Source organism: Telopea speciosissima, chromosome 4 (genome assembly GCF_018873765.1).
Source record: "Telopea speciosissima isolate NSW1024214 ecotype Mountain lineage chromosome 4, Tspe_v1, whole genome shotgun sequence".
NCBI classification, from domain to species: Eukaryota; Viridiplantae; Streptophyta; class Magnoliopsida; order Proteales; family Proteaceae; genus Telopea; species Telopea speciosissima.
Window position 1 is genome coordinate 42,667,759 of NC_057919.1, and position 12,361 is coordinate 42,680,119.

Genomic DNA, 12,361 nt, shown 5'->3' on the forward strand with positions numbered 1-12,361 from the left:
ATGGTTACACGCTATCAAGCCAATCCAAAGGAGTCACATGTTGCAGCGGTTAAACGGATATTCCGATATCTTAGAGGGACCATGGAGTATGGTTTATGGTACCTCAGGGGGAGTGGCTTCATACTCACTGCATACTCAGATGCAGACTGGGCAGGCAGTGTAGATGATCGTAAGAGTACAAGTGGTGGAGCTTTCTACTTAGGCAATAGTCTAGTTACGTGGCACAATAAGAAGCAAGATTCGGTATCTCTATCAAGGGCAGAGGCAGAGTACATAGCGGCGACATCATGTTGTACATTGATCTTGTGGATGCTACAAATGATGAAGGATCTATGTGTTGAGTAGGTATGACCCATTTCAATATTTTGTGATAATACAAGTGCCATAAATATCTCAAAAAATCCTATCATGCATTCTCGTATGAAACATATTTCCATTCGTTATCATTTCCTACGAGAGAAGGTTATGACGGTGCTGTTCAGTTAGTTTTGTTCTTACTAAGGAGCAAGTTGCCAATATATTCACCAAACCATTACCCAAGGATGCCTTTGAGTATCTTCATTAGAAATTGGGTGTGGTTATCCTTCCCTAGCATTGAGGCGCTTAGGCGCATGGGAAAGGGGGAGCTCGAGCTTATTGCTTGACCTTTTTGCTCCTCCACTTCAGTTGGTGAAGGTGGAGCCCAACGAAGCTATTTCCCAAGGAATGAATCTTCTCTTTGAAATTGTTGACAAAGGGGGAGAGATGCAACTTCAAGTTATCTCAGCTAGGGGGAGTTTTGGCAATATGTGATGTTTAAAGTTGTATGTGTTGCCACCAATTCCAAAGGGGGAGTTTGTTATCTATGTGTTGAGCAACATATTTGCAACACATGTATTGTAATTGGTGTCAACATTGCCAAAATGTCTGCATTTAATTGGTACGGTACATTTAATGGACTGGTTAAATTGAGGACCAAGTGTATTGGTTCAATTTCTAAGTGGCTCAGTTTGAACCAAACCAATTCTGATTTTAGTTCACAGACTCTTTATATGCCTAGTGGATTGATGATAGCTCAAGTGGAATGGTGATGTCAGCAGCACTTGCACATTAGTTGAATATAAACATAGCTACTGCCGTATGATGCCCTGATACAGTGTATAACAGAAGCAATGCATTATCATTAAATAAAAAAAAGGGGTAAAAGAGAAGCAGTCACATGCCCTTCAAGGATTCTTCATGTACATAAATTCAACAGGTGTTGGAGATCAATCTTATGCGTGGACAACAGATTGCATAGCTGTTGAGTTAGTTTAAAAAAAAATAAAAAAAAGGAGAAGGCAGCAGATTTTAGAATTCCTATATGACAGCTGGTATGATGGGCAAGATGTTCCACGAAATTAGAAACTCTCTCTTGCATGGATTGGATATAATCTATTTTATGGAAGTAAGAAAATAAAAAGGAGAAGAAGTTGCATTAGGATTGGAATCCTATACATGCAAAAATAGAAGTCGCTATCGTATTGGACTCTTCTTATTCTCTAATACAGATCCGATACAGTTAGAGAAAGGATTTGATTCTTTTAAATCAAGGTTTCCAAAATTAGAATAACCTTGCGGCCCAAGTTTGCACATAGAAAGGAAACTCTAAAGTTTTTTTTTCTCTCGCAAAAGCTAAGCTGCCTATCTATGTTCATATAAAAAGAGGGGTTGCAGTACGCAAAAAGGTAATCTATTCTAGTGCATGAGAATTGTGAAAGAAAAGAGTGAGGAATAGAGCAGATGTTTGGGAGTATGTGAAGTGGCAGAACTGAAAGAAGATCTGAGAATTATGGTGGTTGTTGTCATGGTTCTGTTAGAAGGCATCATACTGGTATTCAAGAGAGAAGCTTGATCGAGAGGTGCTGCTACTGGTTACGTTGTTGAATACTATTGAAGCCATAGTCGTTGGTTCCACTATGCAATGAGAATCTAAATGCAAAACTACCACTTTATTTCTCAAATTAGATTTGGTCCGTATTTATTAAGGTCTAATGAAGCTTGTTGCCAAGAGATTTGAAGGATGCTGCTACTGTGCTATAGAATATATTGACGACCTTCAAGCTACTGCAACTGTCCAGATTTGAAGAGGAAGGAGTTGCAGTCTGCAGAAGTTAAAAAGGAACTACTCCACTATATTTGATAGGAGGAAGGTGTTACCCTTGTTACTGTTCTAAATGTAGGCCAAACTATGGTCCATGGGATCAAGCCATGCTTCCCTAGGGAAACTAATTATAAACCAATTAGGGTATTGCACGCCCTGGATTAGCCCATGGTCGCCCATGGGCACCCTATTTAAATTTTAGGGTTTCCCATGGTCACCCATGGGAACCCTAGTGCATCCCAATTAGGGTTTGGTCTGACAAACCAATGCCCTGCCCTTCTATTTTGTGTCCCATGCAATTATGGAACCCAAAACAGATGGAGAAAATTCATCTCTAGTCCATCACATGGAAAGAGGGATCATCCCATACCCAAATGCGCAGCGAAAATAAATCGATTCGGGTTTCTTTCGCATCCCATGAATAATCAATAATTAAAACTAGAGAAACTCATGAAGAATTGCTAACCTGGTGAGCTTCAAGTGTTGCTCCTCCAATAGACAATGGTTCTTCCTCCAATGACCGCTCCAAGTAAACAGATCTGAACCTCCAATGGTGCTACTAAGGTTCTTTAAGCCAATCCTAGATGCTCTCCAGTTCTTCAAGCACAGATCTGGGTTTCTCAAACCCTAACTCTCAATTGCAGTAGAGAGAAACTAAAAGAAGAAGAAGAGAGATCACAAGAGGGTGATCACAAGAGGGAGAGAGAGAGAGACCAAAATGCAGGCTAGAGGGGGCCAGGCAGAAAATGTGGAGCATGCCCCCTCTGTGTTTTCTGGTCCCCTTTTATAATGCCAGGGTTTAATTAAAAACCTTGAATGGATAAAGATTAATCCCTGTGAGAATCTGACTCTCTCTCTCTTTGTTTGGCAATTCTGTTTAAACTTAAAGTGCTTCTAAATGGTGAAGAAGCAGAATCTAATAGGGAATGGTTTGCAAATTCCAAATAACTCCTTACATGATAACAATTATCATGTACAACCCCCCCACTAATCAGCACAATCATTATGGAATCTAGAACATGTACACTTGTACTGCCAAAACCCAATCCATAGTACATGTCCATATAAGAGTGTCTGTGCATCTGATCGGGTCTCATAAAACTCGATAAAACACTTTGTTCAAATAATCATATATAATCTATTATTTCATTTGAAATAGATTTTTGCAGTACCATTTCCAAAATGGCACTGGATCTAGATTTCGATCCGACCACACACAGACAGTCTTAATCTTGGTGTTCCCCAATCAGGCAGTGGTGACCATGTTGAGTAACTCCTTCACTCACAAAGTGTTCACGCATTCCCAGAACACCAGCTTTGACTCGCTTGAGTCTCAGTCATTGATGAACCAAAGAATGCGATCATATTTTGCAGTGATAGGGTTCCCTTAGGCAAAGGGTGTCGGTGACACATGTCTATCCCTTCCTACATCTGGCAGTAATACACAAGGGAATCGACAAAATAGATTCTTTGCCAATATACACATCAAACATGTGAGTACTCGCATTCGTACCCTGACATCACATGTCTAGGAATACCCAATGCGACAACCATATGATAAGGGTGCCCAGCCCAAACCCTAGTCGTGACTACCATTTTAAGTAAAACTTATGGACACATAATACTCAAAAAATCATATGTGATAATATCAAACTAAAATGTATAAAAGTTCAATACAAATTAAAACCGGATTGAACCAGACCAAACCGGGTTTGATGGACACACAAGTCCAACAATCTCCCACTTGTACATCAAAGCCAATTCCCCATACATTTTAAACCCATGCTCTCCATGCGTTTCTCAAATACTCCAGGAGACAAACCCTATGTCATGGCATCAGACACATTTTCAGTTGTGTCCACTTTGGAGTTATTCACGTCACCCTACTGGATAATCTCTCTGATGTGGTTTCATTTCTTTTTCACGTTCCCATGAACCTTCTTCCATCGGGTTGTTTCCCCATCGAACCTTTACAAAGGTGACTATGCAGTTATGGAGGTTATGCTCCTTTCTGTCCAATATCTCCGTAGGTTGCTCTTCGTAGGTCATATCCACATCCAACTGTTCAGGTTCAGTTGATAGTACATGTGTCAGGTTGTTAATGTACTTCCTCAGCATTGACACATGGAAAACATCATGGACGCCTGACAAAGATGGTGGTAGTGCCAGTCGGTATACTATGGGTCCCACTTTATTAAGAATTTCATAAGGACCGATGAATCTTGGGCTCAACTTGCCCTTCTTGTTGAAACGTAACAATCCTTTAGTTGGAGACACTCGAAGGAATACTTTTTCTTCGATTTTGAATTCAATGTCCTTCCTTCGATTATCCGCATAACTTTTTTGTCTTGACTAGGCTACCTTGATCTTTTCTCTTATAACATCCACCTTGTCGCAAGTCGCTTGTATCATCGTAGGTCTGAGATATTTTCGTACGCCAACTTCATCCCAATATAGCGGAGTTTGACACTTTCATCCATAAAGAGCTTCGAATGGTGCCATGCCAATGGTAGAGTGGTAGCTATTATTGTATGCAAATTCCACCAGAGGTATGTGAGCATCCCAACTATTGTTCATTTCCAAAACACAGGCTTAGAGCATATCCTCCAGAGTTTGAATGGTTCTTTCTAACTGTCCATTTGTCGGTGGATGGAAAGCTGTACTAAGATTCAGTTGAGATCCCAATGCCTTTTGTAAACTCCACCAAAACCTTGAGGTAAACCGAGGATCTCTGTCAGACACAATACTGATAGGCACGCCGTGTAAGCGGACTATATTTTCTATATATAACTGGGCAAGCTTCTCCATAGAATAACTTATCTTGATTGGTACGAAGTGAGCTGCCTTTGTCAGTCTGTCTACGATCACCCAAATCGCATTCATACCCCTCCTGGTGTTGGGCAGATTTATCACGAAATCCATAGTGATCCTTTCCCACTTCCACTCAGGTATAGGACGTGGCTGCAATAATCCATACAGTCGGTGTTTCTCTGCCTATATCTGTTGACAGGTGAGACACTTGGACACGTATATTGCTATGGTCTCCTTCATTCCCATCCACTAGTAATACTTCTTCAACTCCTTATACATCTTCGTACTTCCGGGGTGGATTGTCACACCCCAAACCACCCCCTAGGAGGATTGGGTAGGTGACCCAAATTGCACAATCGCAATCCGCCAAATCCCATGGATCTAGAAGCAGTGCTTACATTCATGAACCAATATCCACATCTTAACCACAAGTAAGATCAGAGTAATGCAGAACAACTATAGTTTAGAATAAATAAATGGAAGCATAGCGATACGAGAAATGGTGTTGATATATACATAATAAGTCATGTTCGAACATTTCCCTGGCACACATAACCCACAACCAAAGAAAAGAAAAAAAACTGATAAGTTAAGTACTACATACATGATTATATAAAGGGTTAGGACACCCAACCCCAAAAGAAAGAAAGAAAAACAAAAGCACTAACTAAAACTGATCCACGGTCAAAACAGGAAACCTCCTAACAAATCAAAAAGGAGTTCCCAGCACAAAACATCAGAAGCACTCCTCAACGGTCTTCATCCACGACCACCAAGAAAGTACGCAGAATCGGTATGACCTCCGTCGGGGTCCATACCAGCATCATCATATACACCAGGACTCTCCTCCTCGAGATAGCCCGCCATGCCACAGTGGCATCCACTTGCAAGATCATCTAAGAATAAAGCAACATATAACAGAGTGTGAGCCCCACTGAGCTCGTGAACAAATAACATTCATCATACATGCATATACAACCACAATCCACAGATTCACATGATCTACATGACGTGTTAGTCCAGTTTTATTATTAGTCACCTGTCATTACAACTAAGTCTGGTCTGTGCTACTACAATCCCAATGCATGTATCCCTGGTGTAGGCTTGGTTACCTCTTCCCGCGATACACTCATGAGGTTGTCGGAGAAAACCAGTCGGCTCCAGCATCCCTTCCTAGGTCAACCCTACCAGCCCTCTGTGATTATCCTGGTAAACAACCATTTCTTCCCTCATGCACCATATAGGTGTTCTGAATCTATGCACCTTCCGGTGTTCTGATAATTGCACCTTTCGATGTTCCGATCCTATTCACTCCCTGATAATTGCTTCCCAGGCATCCAGCACCTTAACCCCTATTGGCAAAGGTTCATAGCACGGGTGATGAAACTCTAGCCCCATGTCTATATGGTATAGTATGAGTCAAGCAGTGTCAACCACATTCATAGTACGAGCTACCGCAGGCCTCATTTCCAAGCCGAGTACGACATCTGTTCTAAAAATCACAATCATCATAGTCATTTCACAGTGTTGATCGACGACAGTCATTATGCAGTGATTTGAGTAACTTTGATTATAAGTATGTAAATAGCACAACAGACAAGATTCAATTATTAATAGCCGGCATCAGAACATAATTACATTTGCTCATACGATAGTATTATTCACTCACCAGTACGTGGCTCTAGGTACTCAGTCACAGATTCAATTCCAGCTGTTGTCTAATTGTTGTCCACAAGCGCAGGATCAGGTCCTACACATAAAAATCAAATAATGTTTTATTCAGTTATTGGCCCCACACTGGTGTCCTAGGGTTACCTTATCTTATTGGGTTGACCCGGGGTTTGGTTGGTCTCATTTGGAAACACCAGGCCTTGCACTGGGTCTTAGATCATGTCCCGGTGCATGGGCCAGTGCCTAGGGCACAGGGGCAATTTGATCATTTACAGTGCCCACACCTGCCTCTAAGTCAGATTTGGTCCACAATATATTTTACATTACAACATACTGCTGTCCAACTCGGAACAGTGCAGTATGGTCAAGCACAGCAAGGCACAGTTGCCTGTGGGGCCCACTTAGGGTTCCAGCCAATTTTCACATATGGGCAGATGTGAAGGAAGGTCATTTTTATCATTTCCCAAATCCCATAGTGTCCAAGGATCAAATCCCATAGGAAATTATAATTCTGCCCTTTTGTATCAAAAGATTCCTTCACTAGGCGATGTCTCAGAGCCTTGCTGCATCGCCCAGTGCATCGCCTAGTGCCTGCAATCTACAGCAGGGCTGAGCTTCCTAGGCTGGGCTTTGTAGGGCTAAGGGTCCAATGGATCCTCTGCATGTTGGGGTGGTTGGGTAGCCCTAGTGGTGGTCTACCATTTGCCATAGGCTGATCACTCGACAAATCCACCATCAGGCTGAATTTGGCTGCCCAAATAACCCTGGTAAATAGTGTTCAGGGTTTTGTAAATCTAAAAACTTGGGATTCAGCCACATTCAAGGCTGGAAATGAATGCAAAACAAGGTTCCAGGGCTGCAACCACCTAGGGTTCGGTCTCTGCAGCCCTGGCTTGCATTCTGGGCTTCAATCCAGTAGCCAGAAGAGGGGTCTGGGTAGTACATGCATGCACAGTTGGATTTCGGCCAAGGGAGCAGCACATCAGAATATTGATTTTTAATAAAGTGCCCAGATCTACCATGCACAAGGTCTACATGGCTGATCTAGACCAAGACTGGGCAAACCCTACCTTGTCTGGGCTGCCCAGGGTTGAGGAAATGCAGAGAATGAAAGAGGAGAACAGATACAACAGGTATACATATAATTTTTATACCTGAAAACAGCAGTGGAGGGGCTCAAATCAGTCCCTATGGGTGATGGCAGCAGCCTCCCCTCTTCCTTCCTTCTTCCTTGTTCTCCTTCTTCTTCTTTCTCTCCTTTCTTTCCTCTCTTCTCTCTTTCGGATTCAGTTCTGCCAAGGGTTCTAAATAAACCCAAAAGCCTCCTATTTATAGCCAAAAGCCAACTAAGGCCTATTTAGCAACAGTCCCCTCTTTTAAAAACTGATTTTTGGAACTGATTCTGTTCAGTTCAGGGTCCACTGGTGGGATCCACACTGAACCAGGGATATGAGGTGGTCCCTCAGAGTCCCCTCTATCACTGGAGAGTGTCCATGGTCAAGTTGGGTGGTCCCCATAATTTAAATAATAAAAAATATTCAGAAACAGCCACTGGGCGATGTCTCTGGGTGTTGCTGCATCGCCCAGTGCCATCGCCTAAAGAATTCCAACAACAGAATTCAAAGGGGAAAAGCACAGGGATTTGACCCTGGGTTAGGGTATTGTCCCCACATGCCCACTATGGGTTTTTATATGATTTTTCAGAGGTGGGTCCCACCACTTGAAGGAGGAGAGAGATTACCCGGGATCCAAGTCATACATCAGGCTGTGAGCTGTACAAGAGCAGGGGTCTGTTGTTTTCTCACAGGTGTATAGGAGGACATGCACTGAGTTTCCTCATTGATCCATACCACTGGAACGATGCTCCACAGTGAATCTGATTGCCTGATCAGAGGTTCCTGCACTTCAGTCAAATTCTAGCCAGTCAGAGGGCAGGGTTTGACATTTCTCCCCACCTTACAAAAATTTCACCCTCGAAATTTGCTTACCTAGTAATCCAAAGAGTTGAGGATACTTCTCCTTTATTTCTTCCTCACGTTCCCACGAAGGTTCTTCTACTGGGTTATTTCCCCATTGAACTTTCACGAAAGCGACGGTGCGGTTTCGGAGGTTACACTCTTTTCTGTTCAATATCTCTGTGGGATGTTCCTCATAAGTCATATCCACGTCCAATTGTTTGGGTTCATTTGATAATACATGTGTTGGATTATTTATGTATTTTCTCAGCATTGACACATGAAAAACATCTTGGACACCTGATAAAGATGGCGGTGGTGCCAGTCTGTATGCTACAGGTCCCACTCTATTGAGAATTTCATATGGACCAATAAATCTTGGGCTCAACTTGCCTTTCTTGTTGAAGCGCAACAGTCCTTTGGTTGGAGACACTCGAAGAAACACCTTTTCTCCGATCTCAAATTCAATATCCTTCCTTCGGTTGTCCGCATAACTCTTCTGTCTTGACTGGGCTGCCTTGATCTTCTCTCTTATGACATCCACTTTGTCGCATGTTACTTGTATCATCTCAGGTCCGAGATACTTTCGCTCACCAACTTCATCCCAATAAAGCAAAGTTCGACACTTCCTGCCATAGAGTGCTTCGAACGGTGCCATGCCAATGGTGGAGTGGTAACTGTTATTGTATGCAAATTCCACCAGTGGTATGTGAGCATCCCAACTGTCGTTCATCTCCAAAATACAGGCTCGGAGCATGTCTTCCAGAGTCTGAATGGTTCTTTCTGACTGTCCGTCCGTCTGCGGATGAAAAGCTGTACTGAGATTCAATTGAGATCCCAATGCCTTTTGTAGACTTCTCCAAAACCTTAAAGTAAATCGAGGATCTCTGTCAGACACAATACTGACAGGCACGCCATGTAAGTGGACTATGTTGTCAATGTATATCTGGGCAAGCTTTTCCATCAGATAACTTATTTTAATCGGTATAAAATGAGCTACCTTTATCAGTCTGTCTACGATCACCCAAATTGCATTCATGCCCTTCCTGGTGTTGGGTAGATTTGTTACGAATCCATAGTGATTCTTTCCCACTTCCACTCAAGTATGGGAAGTGGTTGCAAGAGTTCATATGGTCGGTGTCTTTCTGCTTTTATTTATTGATAGGTAAGGCACTTGGACACATAGATTGCTATGGTCTACTTCATTCCAATCCACCAGTAATATTTCTTCAAATCCTTATACATCTTCATACTCCCAGGGTGGATGGTATAGGGTGAGCTGTGCGCCTCTTTAAGAATCCGGTCTTGGACATCAAAATCCTCAGGCACGCACAATCTATCCCAAAACTTCAATGCTCCATCTTGGGCCAGTGTAAAGTCTGAGTTCTTGTGGACACCTTGTTGATTTTCCCAAATTATTTTGGCCAGCTCGGGATCCAATGGTTGTTTCGCAATTATCTCTGCTCGTATCGATGGTTGTAGATCCAATGCTGCTAGTTGCATGGCTGCTTCCCCGATCACGAGCTCCAAATCAAATTTACGAGCTTCCTCCATTAGTTACTCACTTACGACCAAAGATGCGAGAGACGCAGTCTGAGATTTTCTGCTTAATGCGTCCGCCACAACATTGGCCTTGCCAGGGTGGTACTGGATTTCACAGTCATAATCTTTTACTAGTTCTAACCACCACCTCTGTCTCATGTTAAGCTCCTTCTGGGTGAAGAAATACTTCAGGCTTTTGTGATCGCTAAAGATTTCACTCTTTTCACCGTAGAGATAGTGTCGCCAAATTTTCAATGCGAAGACCACTACTGCTAACTCCAAATCATGAGTAGGGTAATTCTTCTCATGTTCTTTCAATTGTCTAGAGGCATATGCGACTACTTTACCTTTCTACATCAGGACGCCACCTAGGCCTGTTCTAGATGCATCTGTATACACTACCATTCCTCCGGTTCCATCTGGAATGGTCAGAACTGGAGCTGACACTAAATGGTTCTTTAATTCCTGGAAGCTTTTCTCGCACACTTCATTCCACTCGAACTTAGTACCCTTCCTCGTGAGTTTTGTCATGGGTGCCGAAATACGCGAGAAGTTCTCAATAAATCGGCGGTAATAATCAGCCAATCCTAAGAAACTTCGGATCTCAGTGGCATTTTTCGGAGTCTCCCATTCGAGTACCGCTTTCACCTTGCCGGGGTCTACCTTGATGCCGTCTTTGGTGATGATATGCCCTAGGAAACCAATTTGATTGAGCCAAAATTCACACTTACTAAATTTGGCATAGAGCTGGTGTTCCCGCAATCGCTGCAACATGAATAAAAGATGTTACGTGTGCTCTTCCTCACTCTTGGAGTACACTAGAATGTCGTCGATGAACAGTATGACGAACTTATCTAGCACGTCATGGAATGCCCTATTCATCATATCCATGAATGCTGCCGGGGCATTGGTTAGTCCGAACGACAATACTAAAAATTCATAATGTCCGTATCGAGTTTGGAACGCCGTTTTATGGTTGTCACCTCTCTTGATCTTCAGTTGATGGTATCCTGACCTAAGATCAATCTTGGAGAAAACTCTTGCTCCTTGTAGCTGATCAAAAAGGTCGTCGATACGCGGCAATGGATATTGATTCTTGATTGTCAGCTTATTCAACTCGCGGTAGTCGATACACAGCCGCATGCTTCCATCTTTCTTCTTCACGAACAACACAGGTGCTCCCCATGGTGACACACTGGGTCGAATAAATCCTTTCTTTAGTAGATCTTGAAGTTGTATCTGCAACTCTTTCAATTCGACTGGCGCCATCCTGTATGGTGCCTTAGATACTGGTGCTGCACCAGGAATCAGATCAATCGTGAACTCTATATCGTGGTCTGATGGCAACTGTGTCAGATCTTCTAAAAATACATCAAGAAATTCTCTGACTATATGAAGCTCTTCCAAAGGTCTTATCTTTGCCTCCATATCAAGTACAATGGCCAAGAACCCTTGGCATCCTTCTCCTAGTAACTTCCGTGCTTGAAGTACGGACAACGTTATCCTTCTAGATTTCCTCCTTGGTTCACTTTGATAGGTGAACTCCGATCCATCTTCCAATCTAAACCTTATCTTTTTCTTTGCACATAAGACGTTTGCACCATAGGCAGACAACCAATCCATGCTTAGTATCACGTCAAAATCATTTATTTCCATTTTTATCAATCGGGCGGTTAATCCCTTCCCATAAATTTCAACTCGACAGGGGTCGTAGACCTCCTTCAAACTTATGATGCTTCCTGTTGGCTTGCTGACTACTAGCTTATGCCCAATGTTCCTTGGTTGGTCTTCCATCTTACTCGCAAAGGTTGAGGAGATGAAAGAGTGGGTTGTGCCTGAGTCAAATAATACTCATGCGGGTATGGTTGAGACATTCAGGGTACCTAGGGTTTGTAGGTAATTTAAGTTATATGATATAAACCAATTATTCCCTAGTTAAGTAGCGTTCAGCAACATACCTGTCATTACGTCGGGATTTGCCTCAGCTTCTTCATTGGTTAGAGCGTACACCTTCCCTTGCATCCGATTGTCTCGTGGCTGAAATGGCCTAGCATAGGACTGATTAAATGAATTGTTACCGTACCCACGCAATTTGCAATCTCTAGCCATATGCCCTTCCTTGTTGCACAAATAGCATTTGAAGGGTGGGGCTCCAGGTGTTAAGGCTTTGCTCGCTTGACTTGCTGCTGGTTGGGCTAGCGAAGCTGCTGTCTTTGCTTGACTCGTAGCAGGTTGAGCAGGTCGACCGAATGTGGAGCTG

At 42.8% G+C, this 12,361-nt stretch overlaps 1 protein-coding gene across 1 annotated transcript; it reads left to right on the forward strand.

Annotated features, from left to right (window-relative positions):
• Positions 1–345, forward strand: LOC122659309 (secreted RxLR effector protein 161-like). The gene has a single exon (XM_043854440.1). It carries the CDS (start codon positions 1–3, stop codon positions 343–345), a length of 345 nt encoding a protein of 114 aa, XP_043710375.1.
• The last annotated feature ends 12,016 nt before the right edge of the window (positions 346–12,361 follow it).

Coding starts and splice junctions, on each gene's coding strand:
- LOC122659309 (XM_043854440.1), top strand. CDS start 1: ATGGTTACACGCTATCAAGCCAATCCAAAGGAGTCACATGTTGCAGCG.